Below are 21,882 nucleotides of genomic sequence, written 5' to 3'. Positions count from 1 at the left end.
CCTAGTGAAGCAGCAGAAGTCTTGCTCATTATATTTTTGTAAGTCATATGGTAAATTTTTGGAACACTTCGTGTTGCTTTTAAAAATACAAGATTTGTGTTTTTCAATTTTCAACAAATTGTTCGATTTTTCATCTTTTTCGTCGATCCAACCTACTTTTATGAAATGAACGAAGGAACCACTCTAAATACAAGGGAAAAAGAGTTTCAATGTAAAATAATGGCCAAACAGCAACCAAACACATTCGTAAGGCGCATTATTTACTATTAACCGCTCGGGTAAAAAAAATGAATGTGCACATGTTGTACACTTACAAAAAATTTCAGCATAGAGTATTCCTTTTAAGTTTCACTATCTTTTATTTCACAGTACGTTTAATGTGTGAATACTTTTGTTGTTGTTGTTTTTGCGTGCCGTGGTAAACGGTGATATCATACTTCGAATTCGAACATATTGCAGAAAATTCTAACTCGACAAGCACATCCACGCAAACCAATAAGAAAAGCCAACCAGACGCCCTGCTCTCACTCTCTCTCTCTCCCTCTTTGGGACCGAAATTCTCTTTGCAGAAAATCCAACATTGGGAGTGTACACGAAATAAGAAAACAAAACATCCAACTGCAGACGTCATACTTTAGATACTTTATAAATGAAAAAAATACGTTTTGTTTTCTCGAATCTTTTTTTTGTTTCAGCGCTTGTAATTGTTTGCGGTACCAAATAATTGCCACCCCAATTCTGTAATTCTGTGTTCACGTTTCTTTTTCCCACAATTGCAAAACTCACCCATTACAACACTATCCTCGCTGTTGATGCTCGTCCCCTTTTAATGTTTCGATGTGCGTTGTCTATTTTTGCTCGCCTTTTGTTTCTATTTAGTTTTATTGTAAGCCTTTTTTTAACACAATTCATGAACTTTACTTGTACTAATGTTACAACTAGTAGATTTTAGCATGTGATGTACAATTATCAAGTAAAATTTCCACAATATTTTCACACTAAATGCATTTTTCTTCTTGCTCACGAAAGAAGTTCTTATACCGACGAAAAAAGCTAGAAAACTTAGCACATTACAAGTCCACCAATTAACAGTAATCAAAACGCTCAAGCACACTTCACAGTAGTTTTATTTTTACAACTTTTATGTTTTTGCTTAATTTCAAAAAGAAGCAATGAAAATTGTATTTTCTCCCCTTCACAGAAAACCTTTTTTCCTGCAACCCGAGACTGCTGACTGCTGACTGAATAAAATTGAAATGATTTCGAACTAACATGTTAATGTTAACAATTGCAGAAATGTTGTTGTTTTCGAACCTCTGTAACAGACAGTGAGTCAGTTATCGATAACAATAACGTATCGCAACGTAACGTGGAAGGCATCAAATGGGTCGCTCAAACTATAAAAAATTGTTAAATAATGAAATAAACATGAATCGTTTACAAATGCAATAAAGCAAACCCATCCTCAACTAACCATTTGTCTTCATGACTTTCTTTAATATGCTTGAAATATGGAAATTTCAATTTTACTAGTCGTTGCAAATGCATTGAGAATTTGTTGCTACCGTCATAAATTCACTATTATCGTCATTCGAATGCAAGTTTTTCTTATTAAATTCGAAGCCAATCCTTTGTGTGGTCAATTTGAGAGTAGTCAGCTAAAATTCAACTGTCCTTACAAATTGCTTTATTCATCTCATTCACTATGTAACCATAGCTCAGCCCTCAACCACTAGCACCATAATACCGATTGCAAATGGTCAAAAAACAGTCGCTATTTTATTAACCCCATCCTACCTATCACGTCCTCAACTCCTACTGTGATATATAATCACATGACCGTACGATGGGAGACCCTACACTAATGTCAATGTACCATGTCCAGTGTGAAATGGATAATCTAATAATAATAATAATGTTACGAATGTGATATTTCTAGATTTAAGTTTATTTAAATTAGTTTCCGTTAATTTGAATTTCAAATTGTAACGATAAAATTACGTCATAACTTGTTATAGTCATTTCTTTATTTCTAGTACTTTTCTAAACATATTTTGTGTTCTTGGTTTTCCAATCGTTCATTGTAAAAGTAACACATTTTGTTTTACTTATAATTGTAGTAATATGACTATAATCTCTTATGTTATGCCTACACGACATCTACCAGATAGTAGAATGCACTAGATTATTAGCATAAGCCTAAAAGTATGTGTGCCATATCACCTGTACAATAACGCCCGATAGAAAGTTCTAGATAGCCAAGACAATGAACATAAGCCGATAAATATGTGTGTACCAGATAGTAGTAGATTAATCTAGAAGGTTGTAGGCCAATTAGCGAGAACATTCGAAATCGTCATATCTCGGTATATAAACCCCTAGCGGAGTTGCCAAATCAGTCGTAAGCTAAAGTTTATACAGTACACATCGTAGAGCATATAAGTGAAACCTATCAGTTAAACAAATAAATTGTAGATTCTCGTTATTTGAAAAGAACTGTTTTAATTATCGGGTTATTAAACACGCCTCAATATAAAAACGTAACAATAATAATAATATCGTCAAATAAGCAAAATCAGTAAAGTGTATCCCGGGGAGCCTTCTCCGTTTGCTGTTGGTCCGAGCCGTGATAGAGGAAAATCCCGGACCACGGTACTGTTCAGTCTGCCGAAACCTGATCCACCACAGTTCGGTTTCGGTGTAACCGGTGCTTGGAGTGGGTGCACTTCCGGAACTGCTCCGGAGTATAGTCATACTGACTACGTGGCAGGATGCTGTGTCAACGACAGCAGCAGTGGGGTGATATCTCCGGCACTGTTTAATCTCTACCTGTCCTCGATTCCACTGCCTCCTGACGGCGTCGAGATTGTATCATATGCGGACGACTGTACAATCATGACATACGGACCCATTGTTGATGACATATGCGTTCGATTGAACGTCTACCTCGCAGATCTTACCAGTTATTTCACTGCAAGAAATTTGAGAATATCTCCCACCAAATCCTCAGCCACACTATTCACTACATGGACGGCGGAAGTACGCAGGCAGTTGAATGTCGGAGTCGACGGCGGAATAATTCCGACCACAAATTACCCCAAGATTTTCGGGGTCATATTCGACATCCTCTTTAAGTCGTTCGCCCATGCCACTGCAATTTGTGATAAGCTCCGCGGTAGAAACAATGTCCTCAAGTCGCTTGCCGGCAGCACTTGGGGTGCCAAGATCATTCTAGTGCGTCGACACAATTACATGTTGACAAAGCAGTACCTCTTGGGTTGCTATCAAAGCAGTCATCCAAATCACCATCTTGTGGATAGACAACCTCCACCCAAGAATGTAAGGGTTGATCTTCACCTTCTAGAGCGCGAGATCCAGCGTTTTAAAAGAGAGCCTCTAAATCAGGCAGCATACCACACAGGTCTGAACAGGTTTCATGAGGATAATGTAGCTGACGCGGTGAGAATCCTGTTCTCGGAATCCGACCACTGGAGGAGAGAGACCTCACTAGGCAGACCCAACTAAGATCAGGCAATTGCAGCCGTCTCAATTTCTACTTATCAGTGATTGATAGTAGCGTAGCTGACGTGCGTCCCATCTGTAATCAAGGGCCACATGACACTCATCACCTTTTCGCTTGCCCAGCTAAGCCTACCCGTCTCACCACTCTGTCACTCTGGACACACCCCATCCTTGTCGTAGAGTTCCTTGATCTGGCTACTAATTGAACTGCATAAGCGTAGAACAAAATATATAAAACTACATTAAAAACAACAACAACTCTTTCGCACCGACCACCATAACGGAAAGTCTTAGCAAACTCAGTCTCAAAATCCATTGAACACGACTCATCGGAACTTTAATGGAAATGATCGTAATATATAACAGCTGCTATTTTTATAAAATATTTTCATAAAATAAAGTTTTTTTATGATGTATAACAAACTTTATTTTATGAAAATATTTGATAAGAAAATAGCAGCAGTCGTATATTCCCCGCCAACATTTTTTGGATTTGACGGCGTTTCTGAGAATCCCCACCACGTCGAAAACAGTCGTATACGATATTCAAAACTCCTCGCAAAAGTGCCGTCACTATTGAGAAGTTGTACCACGCCAAGTTAATGCAAAAAAGTATTGTATGAGTGCAATTATTAGGTGACTTTTGAGATAAATTTAGAACGACGCCAAAAAGAGACCCTTCAAACTATCAGAAAAAGTGCATTTTAAGATAGTTGTAAAGGAATCATTGTGGTTATGTAAAACACGATTGTTTAAATGTTTATTAAATTAATTAAACATTAAAAAATTTTTATAAATATAACATTTATACGACTATCACATCACATTTAATTTTTGACACTAATAAAATAATGATGTCGATTTAGAAGTAGCAAGTTACATGTTGCAGCGTCTATCAGCCAATGGAGGCAGCGTGTCTGGAAAAACATCTGAAAAACTAGCACTTTATTCCATTTGGAAATTCGAAAATTGTTCACCAATATACCTTTCACAATTTTAAGCGAAATAACTACGTTTTCAGCACTTCATTTTCGTTTTTATTTAATTAAATTATGATAAGCTAGTTGCGCTTGGTGTTTTACAAAATATAAAATGGCTCTTGTAAAAAATAGTGATGGCAAAATACTTTCACGTTCATTTCGTACTTTTTGATTCGCTTTCCCCGTCACAGTTGGCGATTGTTGTAGTGTCACTTACGAGTCTGTGGTAGCGATGAGGATGAAATGGATCTTTGAAATGCTGGCAGGGTTGTAATCATATAGCAAATTTATTTTTTTTATTTTCGTACGCATTTTATATAAATATTTGTTTTCATTCCACAAAAAATTAATAATTCTCACAATTCGCAAAACCTCAAAAGAAAGTTAAAAAATTCAAACTGCAGGTTCAAATTTCCGTGATGGAATATAGTATAGTACTAGGTATCTCAGCCATTTCGCGAACTTTCAATCAACTACCAAATAGTTGATTTTTGTCTTTTTATTCTTCTATTTTGGAGGTTCCCGGACATGCCTCATAAAAAATCATCGGCCGAACATGTTGAAACTCCTTTTGTACTAGAATCTGCAGATACCTCTACTTTCATTCGAGATAATTGTAACGATTAAGTTAAATGAATAAATTATTTATTTAGTAAGGCAGTAGCAAAGGCAAATCCCTAAATTGATGACCGCATTTCTAATAAACTTGATCCGTTTGGATACGGTGTCATCTGTTATATTGTGTAACGTAAACGTGTAATTCTCATAGATTGATGTAGGGAACCATATAGCTGTTTGTTAAATCATGCAAAACTCGTTTATTCCTCTTGTTTTCATTTTTAAATGATTTATTTGCGTATTCCATACTTATTTTTCATTTATTTATTTAATAACATTACCAACAAAATAATTTTCTTTGTATTCTCCGTCATCATCATCTTTTTCATAATATTTTCAATATATCTTTTAAAAGTTTAAAGAAATAAAATAAAATGTGATAAAACAACTATTAATATTTATCATCTTAAATACCATTAATGTTAAAAAAAGATTGTTTTTGTTTCTGTATAGTATATTATTACTGTTTTAAAAATGTTAATTATTATTATGATTATTACTAGATTTTGTATCATGTTCATTTTACATCTCATTTGAAACGGGCAACGGGCACTGGGGAGAGACATAAATAATATAGGTGTGTATTTAAATTTGTTTTCAAAACAATAAAACAAATCTCCCATTCAAAATACACATAATTGTATTTATGTTTTGTTTGTTGTATTGAGAAAAGGGCGATTGGGAAAGTATTTTGCTATAAATTAACAACTAAAAATTTGGAGGACACCATATATTTCCTTGGTTACTACTTCTCACTTCAGTAGTCTCGAGAGAATTTTACACTTCTTAAATAAATCTCATAGGTATATGTTAGATCTAATTTAAAAATTGGATTTTGATTGCAGGTTTTTGTTTTTTACTTGGGGGATTTTGTCTTTTTCTTTTTGTATTACCTTTTAAATTTTAAATAGTTTGTATCTAATAATAGAAAGATCATGATTCCTGCGTGGGTCTGTAGGTGATTTTGTTAGTGGTTGTATTATTTCTTTAAAAGAACTTCATGTTTGTTTTTTATTTCGATTTGTTTTAATAACGCGTTTCTTTAAGAGTTTAGTTAACTATTTCAAAAAATTCACTACGAAAAATTTCATTTAATTTTGTTTATATATCAAACTTATTAGGTGTTTCTTTAATATACTTATGTAAGCAAAATATTTTTAGAAGTGGCACTTACTCCTCATCGGAATCACCATCCGATGAGTAGCCAATTTGTTGATGATGTCTATTGCGTACAAATGGGGCGGTTATTACTTGCCTATGGATATGGGAACAAATCAAATTATTAATTAAATTTTTATTATGTATATTTATACGAATACTTACGCTATACGACGATAGTGATTAAGCCATTCTTCTAACATTTGTGCAACTAACAGGGGACGTTTGCGTAGTTTTTGTTGGGCAACTAACAAACCTCCATCCGTGACACAAACATCAAGCCATTGACGCATTATAGCTTCTTCACGACCCATCTTTTATAGAAAAATGGAAAAAAGAAAAGTACACATTTTATTCTAAAAAGTACAATGAGTGGATTTGATATTCATCGATAATAACAAATTAAGGTCCCTGTGGAAGTTTTCAAGTTTCAAGTTTATGATCGTTTATGATATTTGAGACAGAATTATGCAGGAATACAATTCCAAAAAGTTCACGGTAACCACCACTCACCGGAAGGTTGTTTATTGAAATTTTTCCCAAAAGAGAATTTTAGCAATATAACATGTAACACATTTATTTAATTCGTTTTCACGATAGAACTATTCTATACTCCATAACACTATTTTCGAAGTATGTATACCAAATAAATGTCACTTTAGTTTACCACGACCATTGCGTGATGAGAGATTTAATGGGAAAATTTGGTAAACTTATTTTTTAAATAAAATATAATTATGATGTTTAAATATAAAACTTCTTATTTTTCATATTAGCCTGGTACTGATTAATGTCCAAATGCATGATAACTTAATTTACAATTAATTATTACTCGGGCTTCTGCTAAAACTTCTTTTAGCCGAAAATAATAAATAGCAGATGGACCGGATACTAAAAAACTGTTAACCAATTGGGTTAACTTATTTTGCATTCTAATTCTACTCGTAAAGAGCAGCCTCCACTAGTACTTGGGATATCACCCCATGCTGATATTAGGCACTGTCGATCGAATACTAAAAACTGACTTTCAGCTTAACACTCAATTGTCAAGTGTGATTTTTTGCAACTTTTAGAGTGTTTTCCCTTACTTCATATACATTATTATTAATTAGCCTATAATTACAGATTTTTATGGTGTTATGGAAAATCTTGTACAAAATTGTTGAAAGACAGGTGTTTCGGATTTCCGCATCCTCAACAGCCAATATTTTTGCGGCACGCTCTGTGTAATGAGTGCTGTTACTTCTGCGTTCCGCTATAAGCTAATATGGTCGGCTCTAACAAGAACCCAGCACAAATTTATATGAGAGAATATAAACGGCAATATATTAATTTTATGAAAATTGGCACTTGTACATATTATTACATAAATTGGAGCATCAACTTTTTCTTACCCTTTAAAGTCCATGGTTCATGAAAATACATACCTCAGACTGTGTTAGAAAATGTATTGGTAACAGTTTTGATTCGCAATCCATTAAAGGCAAGTATGTAACATCTTCGGGTTCGTCTCGTCTCAGATCTATGCGAGCGTATGGCTCCATGGGTACCAAAGCACTGAAGTGGCCCCTCGTATAACCCAAGGCAATGGGAGATTTAATGCAAAAATTTTGATCCCAAAATAGGGGCAGATACAATCCTACGAATTATAATTATTGAATTACGAACTTTCTACTTTCTCTTTTTGAATACAGACCTTCAAATCTAGCAAATCCAATATCTTCGCCCCTGAAGCTCTTAACATACTTTACACCGTACACTATAATAGGTCTCCTCAGAATATGGGCTAATGCAAATATATGTAATTGTTCTAAAGAAGCCCCTGGTTGGCTGGCTAATGATAGCAAAGTAGACCAGTCTTCTTGCCATTGAGCCTCCTCCAGGGTAAAATGTAACATAGATGCTTGCACCATTTCATACTCTTTCCAGCGAGAATAAAATCTATTGAAATCAAAATTATTGTAGAGTTTATTAACAAAAATAGATTGTGTAAAACAAAAAGGTCTTACATGGGTGCACATTGATGTAAACTATCGGCCAATGCCCGTCGCAATATATTGTCTCTATCAAATACTCCCCAAGTGGCTTGCATAGCGGAATCTAATAAACAATCACCAGCACTGCGGTTCCACAATACCATCAAACGTGAACCAAGTCGGGCCGTAATTTCCAATGACCAATTTAAGGCCGGTGGTGGATTTTCAAGTTGTTTTTGGGCATCACGATCCAGAAGTTCTTCATACAATTGCTCTTGTATTGGCAAGGGTAACTCCTCTATTTCAGCCGGTAGTAAAAATGTAGCATGTTCCTGCACATATGTACATGGGAACATCGATTTTCGCATACGAAGGATATTGGCAAAATGCCGACGTATATCGGATGCCAAGTCAGGAGCAACATACGATGGGACTCTCTTAATTCCAGGACCTGAACCCGAAATTTGTGCTAACAACATTGGCAACATCTCTTCGCGATGGAACCGTATAGCCAAATGTATCAGAGTGTGACCTACATCGAAAGCCGAATTTCGATTTAAAGCCGCTATTTCTGTACTGGTTAAGGAACGGGCTGGATTACCACCACACGATAGATATGCCTCAACCGCACTGTAGTTGTTTTCCACCACACCTATTTAAGATATAATGTTGTAATGTTATTGTTGATAAACTGTTTTGTTTTTCGACTAATCTGGCTTTTTATAGGAAAAATCACTTGAAATGTTACTAAGTAGTAGCAATTCATAGCTCGATTGTTCGAACGACTTACCAAGACAAGCATTTAGCCACTGCCAGTCTACTTGACGACGAATTTGTCGTATTCGACGTTCCTGACGTTCTTGAATTGTATCACAGTTATTTATAGTATCAGAACCTAAAGTTCAATTAAGGAATTACATTTTAAATGAGAATCGAATCATCGCAAAGAGAAAGGCGCTTACCAAGTTGATAAATATTTTGCTGTTTGTTGAAGGAATTATTCGATGAGACGGTATCATTTAATTTATCACTACATGTTATATTTGTTTGATTATTACTGCTACTTCCTCCTCCGATGCCACCTCCTCCGCTGGCATTAATTTCAATATTATTGCTGGCAGTGGAAGATGAGCTATTACTATCACGAGGATTACCGCACATGGAACATTTGAGACTTTTGGGGAAATTTTCATAAGTACAAGTCTGAAAAAAGAATAAAAACAATGAGCGAGACCTAAGCCTATTATGGTTTAGAAACACTTACATTGCAGGCCCATTTTTTGGTGTAACTTGGTAGCTGTGGATTGGTTGAGGTGGATGAGGAACAGGTGGAGGATTGTATTTGAGAACTTATATTGGCGAGATTGTTGAGATGTAGGGTTGAGTCCTCCACAGGACTCAGACGCTGGGCGGCTGCAGCTGCCGCACCAGCACTGGCGTTCATTGCTGCATTGCTTGCATTCATTTCTGCATCGATATTCGTTGCAATGTTCAGTTTACTTAGCCTCTCTTCTAGGTGGTGGTATTGATTGCTACTCGCCTCCCCTGTTGGACATGCACAGTCAATGATAGATTTCGGATCAATAATATCGCGTTCTAAAATTCTTTGCGACAATATGGGGGACGACCGCTGAGTTACTACTGAGGTGGCACCCATATCCCTTGAGGGACTGGTGTCCGATGTTGCATTTCGCTTAGTGTAGCACTGGACACAACGTACGCTTCGTGGCCAATTTTTATAAGTACACAATTTGCATGACCATTTGCAATCAGATTCTGTAGTTGCCAAATCATCCGTATTATTTGCCATATCTTGCCGCGAACAAGCTATTAAATCCTTCGGCTCTGTTTCAATGATATCAGCCATAGCCCCATGGGTTTCGACATCAGCCTTATAAGACGTTTGAGGAGGGCTCATTCTGGAAAAAAAAATGCATTTCCTCTTTGATAATACAAAACTATAAACATGGCAACATTCCTATTACTTACCTAAATATATCCTCATTGACCATTGGCTTAACTCCCTTGCACATAGTGCATTTTATGGCAGAAGGAAAATTTTCGTAAGTGCAATAGTCGCAAACCCATTTTTCTTTATTCGAATCTGAATCGCACATCTTCGAATGCTAGTTCTTGTCTTCCGCACGAATGAATCTACAGTGTTCTCACAGACAGCAGCAACTGCTTTTTCAAAGCTGGAGCTGTGTCTCTGATAGACTGTTTCCCCTACTATAGATCTTCAAGAAACAAGCTCTCTTCTGTTATTAGTAAGATTTTTAAGGTCTTCATCCAAAAATTCCAAATAAATTATCTTTTTGCGGCTTTATATATTTTGATCTTCTGAAAAAAAAGCAAACATATATTCCACATTAGTAAAATTTTAAATTTAAATTTTTAGAACGAGGAATAACGAAGCAAAGAGCACAATGAGAAATAGTAAAATAATCATTTTTATTCAACAGTGATGAGGATTGTAGATTATTTTTAGAAAATGCTTTCTCTTTTTTCAAATTTTTTGGCAACAATTCTTTTACTAAGGTTTTATAAAAATGAAAAGACCTTCGATTGAAAGCGAAATTATTATCGAATTTTTGTTTACTTTCTACTTTTGTAAAGAGTGATTCGAAAGTTATGCATGTTTTTTGACATAGCTTTTTAGGTGCAAATTCTTGGCATTGCGTTGTAGCTTTAAACATCTTCACTAGTGTGGAACACAATCTGTACTTAGGAGTCGGATCAATTGCCTGAGTTTAGGTGGGTCTGGTTCATCAGGCTAATAGAGAGTGTGTGGATTACGCAGTTCTCTATGAATACTGTTCTCGGAGTTAATGTTTGCATCGGCAGAAGCAATCTTCTAGGGCAGTTTTTATGTTTCATATAAAATGGAATGTGTGACAGCATTTTTACAGACTTGACGTTTCCAGTACTGACATGACGATCGATAATCGAAAGCCTCATGGGAGACGTGACAATTTTAATGGAGAGTCATATAACACTCGTCATATGTTCGGCCAAATCCACTTGATTCACACTGCGTGAACGACGCCCTTGTATTAAAATTCGTCGATTTTTATTTATTTATACTAATTTAATTGACGATAATTTTTAATTTTTATTTAATTTACAATTTTTTAGCTCAACAATTAAAATTTTCTATTTAGTTTATTTTGTTATTGAACTCGTTCGTGATAAAGTTTAAAGGTACTAAAGACATGGATGCTGGACTCAAATTAAAAATTATGAACTATCGCCTGATGACGTTATTTTTTTTTTGGCCCATAAGAATATTTTTATATTTAGTATGCGCTGAACTACTATTTTTTAATGCGATGTACTTGAAATGTATTTTTTTTTCATTCTGATATCTTTGCAATACGAATATGGTATCCATTTGCCCAGTACAAAATTATATTTACCTAGGACATTCAGATTCTTCTTCATTTCTACTAATATATTCCAAATAATCTTGCTAAACGTTTTTATTTTTACGGCTTTACGATTACATTTAACAAAAATTACAAGATTCACTCAAAAGAATTTTTTGACACTTTTGTTGTATGTTTGTAAATATCGCTCATCTATGACTATGGCTCAACACAATACCATCTACCGCCATAAAAATATGAGCTAGAAAGAGATGCATATTTTCATGACAATGTCCACATTGCATACAAAGGACAATAGGTTCAATCCCAGTTTCGACCGCACACCGAAAAATTTGTTATTTGTGGTATCTATATTGCTGGAAAAAGATATGACATCTTCGCAATTTCATTAAAAAAAACAATATATAAATATGTATATAATAACCCTATAGTCAAAATAATATGTAGGCAGTTTATTGAACGATTTGATTATGCAGATTTTAAAATGTTATGCAGATTTTTGTTTCATAAAATGTTGTTTTAAACATAAAAGCAAGAATATCAAATAAATTTGAAAATATGTACCGATTCCGATTCTCGCTCAGCATTTTCCCTCCTCCTATTATTATTTTTTTTTTTTTAATTTTGTCTATGTAATGGCTACAGTATTGAATGGAAAAAATAAAGAAGATTGGAGGAATCTGGTTACATATTTAAAAACAGCCTATGTAATGGCTACAGTATTGAATGGAAAAAATAAAGAAGATTGGAGGAATCTGGTTACATATTTAAAAACAGCCTACAAATATAGAGCTTTTTTACTAGCGCATTTTCTGTAAACTCAATTAACTTGAACATGTTAAACTAGATCAAGCGATAGACGTGAAATACATTGCCGCTATAATTGCATTGTAATTCGAAATAATAATTGTTGAAGAAGACTACAGTATTTTTTGTATAATTAAATTGTATTACTTCCGGGTCAGCATCTATAAAGTAAATAAGTAAAAAAACGAAATCAACCGTGACCGTTGTTTAATCGACTTATAGAACACTGAATTATTATTGACACATACCTACTTCCAATAAAATTACTATAGGATGTTCTCTTCAAATATGTCAACATTTTTTTACGTTTGCTCTATCCGAAATATCGCTATTACATATTTGGGATGTGTTTGTATGATTGCGCGCTGTCACCGTTTAAAATCAATACAGTGCACAATTGAAGTCAACGCTCATTAATTATATAAGATTTTGAGAAATTAATTCATGCAATGTCTTTAGTTTTTTTAATAACTCCGCTGGTATATGGTTTGGAAACGCATGATATTGCTAGTCATGTCCGACATTAATTGGTCCTAATATTATTCGTGAATCTTTGGTAGATGGAATACATCTTGCAAGCTTGCCCATTTGTGTTATCTTTGGACTTTAAAATTTGTGCTTTCGTAACTACTAGGATATATATATTTTATGGAATGGATTTTTTGGGTACTACATTCATTCTTCAGAATAATGTATTTCAAAATAATGGAAAGAAAATTAATTCGAAGTAAACAGGAATTTTCGTTTCCAAAGAGGAATTACGAGGATATTTGAAGTCATTATCATTTTTAAGTTTATATGGACAAAATATTCTAGAGTTATAAGAGATCGCCACCGCCATAAGAATGTTAGGTGAAAATGCTATAGCTTCTTAAAACAATTGTTGCATATAAGATTTTTTTAAAATTTTCTTCATCATTATATGCTGCAAAGTTTAGGCTGTTCACTATTCGGTGAATTTGCTTATAGTGTAATATCATGTACCTATTGGGCTAATCCATTTGATTTTTTTTTTATTTTCTCAGATAATGAGGAAACTGTGAAAAATAATTTCCCAAAGACTGATGTGAATGTAAAATTCTTACTTGACTACAAAGTTTGGCAGTAGGATGGATGTGTTATTTACTTTTGCTTAATACTTCAAATGTATCACATATTTCTGGAAAACAATGCTCGCTACATTTAAGTCACTCATCAACATTAACAATTGCATGAATACTTTACACACACACTGTTTGATCGATCCATTGAATCGGTGAGGAATAGAGGGGGGAATGAGTAAATTACATTGCAAATTATTTGCCATCCATTCACCTGCGTCACCCCTCTCGCTCTAGCACACGGACACTTTTGACTACCCCGTTCGACCAATAATGGTGATGAAATGTTATTTTTACTTGATCAACAATTAATTGTGCACATAAATTTCTGTGAAAATATTTGGTCTCACAAACTTTGCCCCAACAACTTTCACCATCGCCGATTTACGCAAACATTTCCCACTGCAGGATGGGCGCCACAAAGATATGACAAAAAAATGGGGAACATGAAATTCTATTGTCAATTTAATTGTTACCTACCTAGTATCCTTGATGTACGCTAGTTTTCCCGACTTTTTCCACTACAGCTAATAGGTAATGGACACTTCATTTGGTCCCCTATTGACAAGGATCGAAAAATACCATTTGCTTTGCTGGTTGTTGGCTAAGTTGTTGAAACGGACAGCACAAGTTGATTTTTTATAAAATATTTTCCAAGTATTTTACCTATTGACAATATTATTGATGAGTTTTGTTATTGGATGTCATTCCTTCCCAAAAAACGACTATACTGAAATCGATAATTATTAAATGTCATCGACATTTGTTAATCGGAATTTTTTACAACACCAATGAACCGATTTTCCTTATTCGGTTTTCTATTTTATGACAAATGACATACGACTATCGGATTATTCTCATTACTTAACCGGGTTTCTCGTTCACACTATGCTCGAATCTCGCTTTTTTGAGATTTGCAAATAACCTTGCCATATAAAAGCGAGATTTCATAAGTCAAAAAAAGAAGATTTCGAGTACATTTATGAATACCCTTCTGCATAAACATTAAATTGAACTTTAAACCTACTTTTCCCATATAAATTCCTTCGATAAACTGTATTTTTTTAATATGGACATAACACTATAACATATGTTGCCAATATTTGGTATTTGTCTCAAAAAAAACCCCGTATATCTACTTTGCTATACTATAATAGCATTTGTTGTGAAAAAGAGAAATATTAGTTAAAAACCGGTTCAACCAGAATATAGAGATGGGCATGTGAGAGAAAATTCGATATCGTTTGTAGTAAAAGCTGATAATTTTTTTTGTGATCTGGCCATTTTGGATCATTTATCGATCGATCAACAAAGGCAAAAAAGACAAAAAGAACGATTGAATTAAAAAGGAAGAATAAACATATATTTTAATGGTCTCAAATTATTCACCATTTAAACAAAGCGTTATCGTCATCAGCATTTTTGAATTTGGTTATTTTTAATTACTGCGAAAAAAGCAAATGTATTTCTACGGCTTCTAATGTTTGAATGTTGGCGTCACGATCATACGAGTACCAGTACCAGTTTGTTGCCTAAGTCTTTTCGTTGTTTTCCTTTGTTTTCACATTTATAAGGTCTAAAATGAGTCTACGAACACGAACATTAATATTTTCCACCTTTTTTGGAAGCTGTATTGCTATTGGACTGCTTCTGGGCAGTCTAACGACAGACAATTGGGTTAGAGCTACTCCAAAGCGAGGAAATTCGTCGGTAAGTCAAATTGGTAGACATTACAAGTAATTGGGTCTGATATGGAATTGGTATCCATCGCACAAAGATGTAATAAAGCGCATATTTAAAATTCACCTGGAGAGGTTCCGGGAAGTTCTAATTTCGTTAGTTCATTTTGATCTCAGTCCATAGGAGAAAGTGTCCTGTGACCTTTGCTGAAGGCCGGCTTCAATTTTGGTTAAAAGTACCAATATTCAGGTTTTCCGACAAAAAATTGAATTTACAATCATAATTTTTCCGAATTTACACTTGTTAAACCGACGTGAACCAATTTTTGTATTGGTACTTAAGGACGAATAACGACAACTGCCCAATGGAGCCTTAAGACGCTTAAAGCGGTTAATCTAATTATGAACCAATGTGATCAATATAAAATAAATATGGAGCTGGTTATACATGAACTTTAGTAGTCCGTTGTGATTTATATAAATTCGCCGCTATGTTGCTTCAAATTACATAATGAAAAAAAAAAATGAATAAATAAATAAATATAGTCGGATATACCCCATTTGCTAACATAGTGACAAACTTTGTACACCCTATGGTGGAATGTATAAAAATGGCTAGCTGTCTGAGCATTTTGAGTGAACCATTTGATATCTGAGAATTGCCATTTTTATAAATGTCCCAAAAACATTCTCTTTTCATTTGCAGAATTCTGAAGGTGAAGTTCACTTTGGTTTATTTTACGGCAGTAAAATATTAGACTCTGGCATTGGTAAACGCATTACCCCCGTAGAAGGTATGTTTTTATTTTAGTATTAAAATGTTTGTTCTGAAATTACAATCCTTTTTTTCAGTGTACACATTTATTCAAACGGAACCAGATACTATGAATTTTTGGCTATGGCTCTTTACGGCACTAGGTGCAGGTTTTGGTTTACTCAGCTGTGCAATCTCAGCTATAGCTGCAGTATTTAAATCTGCATCTTCCGCCAAGGGTCCCGTTAATATGATGGTTTTGATTGCATCAAACATTTCGTCGGCTGTAACACAAATTGTTGCTTTTGTTTGCTGGCTACTTCAATTCATTCAGTATTTACAACATAATGTGTTAGCAGCTGCTGACCACAAACAACATTGGTATAGCAATGGACTGGCTTCATTGGGTTATAGCTTTTATATGGTTATACTGTCCACACTAGTCGTTTTAATTAACATCTCCATATTATTATATGCTAGACATTGTGACCGAAGAGATCGTCAACGTTTGGAACCGCCCAGTGAAAAGAAGAACGAATGCGCTATAATGTTGTATTAACAATCCATAGTACATTTTACACACATGGATAAACATTTTTCTACAACAAGAAAACAATGAGATTTGTTGTTACTCATACCAGTCCACATACAATTGTATACTTAAAATTTATTTGGTATTGTACTTTGTACTTCCATATTTCTCGAATAATTTTAAAATCCAAGACACACTGAATCAGCATTTTTTTAGTGTCGATGTATTTAAAAGTAATTGTACGATGTAATAGTAAAATGCCTCTGTTTGCCTTTAACCTCAATAAGTAATTAACATAGAATCTCATTCCATTTAAATCATTTTAAAAAGAAATCTAAGTTATTTTTGTGTATTTTATAATAGCAAATATCTCTACTATTCTGCATTTATATATTTAACTTTTATATGGTATTTCTACTGCCCATATTTTTATGAATCTCTCCTATATATTATACTCTATTATTTTACAACATTTTATTTTAACCTAATGATGAGACTTGTGCGGAAATATTAATTCCAGCCGGTATTTAAGTCATATTAAAGTGTTAAGTTTTTTTTTTAATAAATATACAATAAGTTTTAAATAACGCCTGTGTAATTACTGGGAATTTGTTCGTGGGGCCTTTTATTAAGAAATCAGTATATAATCAATCAAATGTTTTATCAACTAGCCATATGTGAACTAAAAATCAAGAAATCCGAAATTTAAAATATTTCGTTTCTAACGCCCATAAGATTGTGGACTATACGAACGTAAAAGCCTTGTGAAATAAAAGTACCCACTTTTATTTATGTTTTTGTTTTTTCCACCAAAACACTAAATTAGAAGTGCAAATATATGCATGACGACTAATATATATTTGCCAAATCATGGATGGGATAGTATCAGGGCATTGACTGCGAAACATTTCAGTAGTTTTGTAGTGCCAACAAAACAACTTTGTTTAAGTTTATCAATAGTAAAGTTCGAAGACATATCACATTACACTTACAGAACTCTTGTATTTATTTTAAAATCCCTATTATCTAAATAATATGAAAACATTTTTAATATTAATAGAATTCTAATCTCTGGTCATTGTCATCATTTGTGGTCACATTATGTGTTATATGATGCGGTTCAGTTTCTAGATGGTATCTCCTCACAAAGAGCAAAACAACATTAATGATGTGCATCATAATACCTCCAATAACCAAATAATAGGAATATCCTAAGCTGGCATATCCGTCGGAGGAAAAATTTAGTTGTTGACGTAATGTGTCGGTGATGGCGATATTGTGGCTTAAGTGATGACCATACATGGCGCCCCACAATGCCAGGGACCAAAAGTAACATCCAGCTGCTATGGAATTCCATATATAAAGGCCGTAGATATTGAAAATTCTTTCGACAGGATGCCATTTCAAATTAATGCAGGCACACGTGAACTCAAGAAGAGCGAAAATGAGTCCTAAACACAGGAACATAATACTGCAGAGATGCAAAGATGATGGAATGCACGAACGAGCTGCTACGCTGGCTCTACCAAGCACTAACGATTTCGAATAATTGTGGGCCGAATTTATTCGTTGCCAATATGTGTTTTGCAATTTGCTGTCATCATACCAGTGTGCTTTTTGCTCACACGGATCTAAATCCTGGCGTCGGAGAACACGCCTTAGCTCCATTTTTCTGCGATCTATGTCCTGCTGGCAACTGTACATGCATACATTCGATTCAAAGTCACAAACCACTATAAAGAGATTAACGAAACTTAACGTACACTCATAAAAAAAACATTGCTAACAAGATGACTGCTGCTGTTCACGAATTACTATTACATACTACATGAGCAGACATTCTGTTTGTTTCTTTAATTTGACAAAAAGTATGAACTTATTTGTAACACGAAAACTATTTTTGTTAAAACTTTCTAAAGTAAACCTAAATTTTCTTGCGTATCCCAAAACTTATTTTACATAATCATTCATATTAGGTCAATATTATTTTCTTATTTTCAATATACCCTGAAGAAAAGCATGTCCGGTTCAAAAGATTGATTTCGAGTCAAAGAAGAGGAGAATTCGTGTAAGGATACAGTGAAGACACAGAGCTTTTATAAATTTGAGTTTCACGCACTTGGTACCAGGGATGGAAAATGCAGTAATATAGTACTTTTTTCAATACTTTTTTCAGTACCTTAATACTCCCGCGAATGATTTAGTACCTTTTGTATAGACATTTTTGAGCCGATTTCAGATTTATTGTACAATAGCTTTGACAAAATATTTTAATATTTTGAGAAAGTCTTTAACAAACTTATTTGCTAATAGTATTTTAAAAATTTGGCAAAACAGACAAGTTCATGCAGGAAGAAAATCTCGATTTTGTAAAAGAACACTTTCTAGATGAGAAGCTATCGATCGCTTACTAAAATAATACGAACCAAAAAATATTATTTTGCAAAAAATTATTTCTTCAGAAAGTTTTGTCAAATTTTTATTTCTACGGAAAATTTTGTCAATTTTTTTTTGTCAACATTTTATTTCTATAGAAAATATTTATAGAAAATGTTCTATAAACATTTTATTTTTATAGAAAATTTTTTCAAAATTTAATTTCTATAGAAAATTTCGTCACAATTTTATATCTATAGAAAATTTTGTCAAACTTTTATTTCTATAGAAAATTTTGCCAAAATTTTATTTCTATAGTTATCAAAATTTTATTTCTTTAGAAAATTTTATCAAAATTTTATTTCTATAGAAAATTTTGTTAAAATTTTATTTCTATAGAAAATTTTATGAAAATTTTATTTGTATAGAAAATTTTGTTAAAATTTTATTTCTATAGAAAATTTTGTCAAAATTTTATTTTTATAGAAATTTTTATCAAAATTTAATTTTTATAGATAATTTTGACAAAATTTTATTTTTATAGATAATTTTGACAAAATTTTATTTTTATAGAAAATTTTGACAAAATTTTATTTTTATAGAAAATTTTGACAAAATTTTATTTTTATAGAAAATTTTGACAAAATTTTATTTTTATAGAAAACTTTTTCAAAAGTTTATTTCTATAGAAAATTGTGTCAAAATTTTATTTCTATAGAAACTTTTATCAAAAAGTTATTTCTATTTCTCTTCAGAAAATATATGAAGGACAACTGAGGCAACCGTGATTACAATACTACGGTAGTGATTACAATACTGAGGAGTTGACAAACAAAATTTTATTTTAAGTTTATTTAGTTTATCGACCTTTTTCCTTAATTATTAGCTTTTGTTTTTTAATGGGCTTTCAAGGTCACTTTAAAATTCAATCTAATGGAATTTTTGTTGAAATTTAGTGAAAAGTACTTTTTCGTTCAAAAAAATTTAGTGAAAGGTACTTTTTCTTTCAAAAAAACATTTTTTGTACTTTCTTAAAAATTGTATTTTCCATCCCTGCTTTGTACTAGGAAACAAATTCGAATTTATTCTTTTTTCGCTTTTTTCTTCATGTGCTATAAGATTCCTTTTAAAACGTGTTAACGACAACTTATATTTCCAAATTCAGACTCGACTTCAAATATAAATTATGAAAAAGCCTTTAAAATAAAGTGTTGCTAGACATTTCCTATTTTCGAATGCTTTCTAGCTTTGTACACCCAAAGAAATCTGTTAGTAGGGACAGCAGAAAAGTGTGCTAAAACAGCAGAAAGTCTGCTGAAAAAGGGACAGCAGTCACTGTTTGCCGAAATAGCAAACATTTCCTGCTATTTTTAAGTAAATAAAACAAATAAAAATGTCAACTTAGAAGCTATCCTAACATAATTAACACAATATTTTATGAATATCTATGGTATTTGACCAAAAATCTGAATATTTATCGAATTGAGGCATAACAGCAAACAAAATGTTTGCTGATCGTATTTAGGAGCTTGTAAGTATATTACAGTGCAAAAATATACCAAAAACTACTTTTGGTTCTTAAATATGTTTTGGGGAAAAATTTATAACCTAAAAATATTATAAATTGTTGTTCATTAGGCCCTGAAGTACAAAAATATAACAGCAGACATCGACTGCTGTTTAGCAGACTTTTTTCTATGAGTGTAGTTCAGTAAACAAATATAAAGACGATTTCATTAGTTTTGAAGAATTTTTCAGAATTATTAATGCTAAGTTGACCTTGGTCAAACAAAACTTGCTTTCATTTAAAGATACCTAATTTTAAGTCGAATCACCTAAACATAAGGACAAGACGAGAAATACGTCCTCTATCGCATACGTATTTTAAGGGCATTAAATCTTAGGCCTCACGACAACTTTTTTTCAATGTAGATTATCAAATTAATTAAGTGCTAAATGTTCGTTATTTTAATTAGTTTTTGCTTACATTAATGCCATGCTAAAGACTAAACTATGAGAAAAAAGTGCAATTTTACTAAAATACGAAATACGAACAAAATAGTTCATATTTTTCTAAAATGAGTGAATCTTACTTACATTGTGTTCATAAATTTTTAATATTAGTACATTTTTCTAAAATAGTGGCTGTCGAACGAGAACAAAATGTATTGTTTGTATTACATTCATTAAAATGTTGCAATTAGTAAAATATTATAGTTCAATTTTTTTTTAAATAAACATTTTCTTTCATGGTGGGTTCACTTTTTTTGGTGTACGTATAAATAAAATAGAAAATCCTTAAATCTTCAAATTAGTTGTTAGCTCAAAAATCTGAATTTTTCGGAAACCACAACCTACTAATATTTCCACGTTCCCCGTTAAAAAGTAACATTATGCTCTTGAAAAAATTTTGTGGTGATCATATTCCTTCTCTGGGTGTATGTTGCAATCACAAAATAAAAGTGGGCTCACTTACATGATAAAGTGAATTTTAATGTAGATGCCAGTTGTTGTCGTTCTATCGATCCCTGGAACAGACCATAATTTACATGGCTTTGTAAACGTTCGCTTAAGATGGCTGTGGCCTCCAACTAAAAAAGTTTCAAATGCATTTGTAAAAACATGGATGAATATCCTACACACTCACCCAGTGTTCCCCGGACATGGCAAAAATAATCAAAATGCAGGCACAAAGGGAGACCAAAGCTATTGCCACCATAAAATTATGATGATTGGAATTTCTTGAAGAATTTGTTGTCATTTTTTTTTGATGATCAGATAGATACGTTGTCTTTGATTGATGTTAGTCATCTAAAGGCATCTTTAAAAAAATATGGTTCTTACGAAGATTTTTGATTTTTTTTCTCGATATCTTATCTTTGAAGGTATGTTACACTGGCCATCGATAGATAAATAATTGTCGGGGTTCCTCTTCATTGATTATTTGTTATATTATTTTTTTCGTTTCGTACTAATTAATTGGTGATATTTTTT

General features: G+C 33.1%; 4 protein-coding genes across 5 annotated transcripts in view; 1 reads left to right on the top strand and 3 right to left on the bottom strand.

Moving 5' to 3' along the window:
* Nucleotides 1–1,248, bottom strand: part of Unc-115a (actin binding LIM protein Uncoordinated 115a) — a 39,570-nt gene extending 38,322 nt beyond the window's left edge. Inside the window, exon 1 of the mRNA XM_075296326.1 lies at nucleotides 787–1,248. Within this exon, the coding sequence (XP_075152441.1) occupies nucleotides 787–790 (4 nt within the window). The 5' untranslated portion in view covers nucleotides 791–1,248. The remainder of the gene's footprint in view (nucleotides 1–786) is intronic.
* Nucleotides 1,249–5,319: 4,071 nt separating this feature from the next.
* On the bottom strand, nucleotides 5,320–14,266 carry trbd (ubiquitin thioesterase trabid). Of its 2 annotated transcripts, none has more exons than XM_075296271.1 (10): nucleotides 14,028–14,266; nucleotides 10,244–10,594; nucleotides 9,519–10,173; nucleotides 9,217–9,457; nucleotides 9,045–9,149; nucleotides 8,288–8,906; nucleotides 7,975–8,219; nucleotides 7,706–7,917; nucleotides 6,444–6,592; nucleotides 5,320–6,375 (listed from the first exon to the last, which is right to left on the bottom strand). In XM_075296271.1, exons 2-10 carry the CDS (start codon nucleotides 10,369–10,371, stop codon nucleotides 6,291–6,293), a joined length of 2,439 nt encoding a protein of 812 aa, XP_075152386.1. In that variant the 5' UTR covers nucleotides 10,372–10,594; nucleotides 14,028–14,266; the 3' UTR covers nucleotides 5,320–6,290. The 2 variants fall into 2 exon arrangements, with proteins under 2 accessions (XP_075152386.1, XP_075152395.1); XM_075296280.1 differs by having other exon boundaries at nucleotides 10,244–10,591.
* Nucleotides 14,267–14,834: 568 nt separating this feature from the next.
* On the top strand, nucleotides 14,835–17,099 carry LOC142226325 (uncharacterized). The gene is made up of 3 exons (XM_075296262.1): nucleotides 14,835–15,257; nucleotides 15,933–16,020; nucleotides 16,079–17,099. The coding sequence occupies exons 1-3, from the start codon at nucleotides 15,129–15,131 to the stop codon at nucleotides 16,537–16,539; spliced, it is 678 nt and encodes a 225-aa protein (XP_075152377.1). The 5' UTR covers nucleotides 14,835–15,128; the 3' UTR covers nucleotides 16,540–17,099.
* Nucleotides 17,100–17,494: 395 nt separating this feature from the next.
* LOC142219814 (uncharacterized) lies at nucleotides 17,495–21,680 on the bottom strand. Its single transcript, XM_075288619.1, has 3 exons — nucleotides 21,536–21,680; nucleotides 21,365–21,479; nucleotides 17,495–18,245 (listed from the first exon to the last, which is right to left on the bottom strand). Exons 1-3 carry the CDS (start codon nucleotides 21,647–21,649, stop codon nucleotides 17,566–17,568), a joined length of 909 nt encoding a protein of 302 aa, XP_075144734.1. The 5' UTR covers nucleotides 21,650–21,680; the 3' UTR covers nucleotides 17,495–17,565.
* Nucleotides 21,681–21,882: the final 202 nt, after the last annotated feature.

Source organism: Haematobia irritans, chromosome 1, assembly GCF_050003625.1.
Source record: "Haematobia irritans isolate KBUSLIRL chromosome 1, ASM5000362v1, whole genome shotgun sequence".
NCBI classification, from domain to species: domain Eukaryota; kingdom Metazoa; phylum Arthropoda; class Insecta; order Diptera; family Muscidae; genus Haematobia; species Haematobia irritans.
The sequence above is the reverse complement of the archived record's forward strand: the minus strand, read 5'-3'. Positions and strand labels throughout refer to the sequence as shown.

Coding starts and splice junctions, on each gene's coding strand:
- trbd (XM_075296271.1), bottom strand. CDS start 10,371: ATGTGCGATTCAGATTCGAATAAAGAAAAATGGGTTTGCGACTATTGC. Junction 10,174..10,243: donor GTCAATGAGGATATATTTAG/GTAAGTAATAGG, acceptor TTTTTTTTCCAG/AATGAGCCCTCCTCAAACGT. Junction 8,907..9,044: donor GTGGCTAAATGCTTGTCTTG/GTAAGTCGTTCG, acceptor TATCTTAAATAG/GTGTGGTGGAAAACAACTAC.
- LOC142226325 (XM_075296262.1), top strand. CDS start 15,129: ATGAGTCTACGAACACGAACATTAATATTTTCCACCTTTTTTGGAAGC. Junction 15,258..15,932: donor CAAAGCGAGGAAATTCGTCG/GTAAGTCAAATT, acceptor TTTCATTTGCAG/AATTCTGAAGGTGAAGTTCA. Junction 16,021..16,078: donor ACGCATTACCCCCGTAGAAG/GTATGTTTTTAT, acceptor CCTTTTTTTCAG/TGTACACATTTATTCAAACG.
- LOC142219814 (XM_075288619.1), bottom strand. CDS start 21,649: ATGACAACAAATTCTTCAAGAAATTCCAATCATCATAATTTTATGGTG. Junction 21,480..21,535: donor CCATGTCCGGGGAACACTGG/GTGAGTGTGTAG, acceptor AAACTTTTTTAG/TTGGAGGCCACAGCCATCTT. Junction 18,246..21,364: donor ATTAAAATTCACTTTATCAT/GTAAGTGAGCCC, acceptor ATCTCTTTATAG/TGGTTTGTGACTTTGAATCG.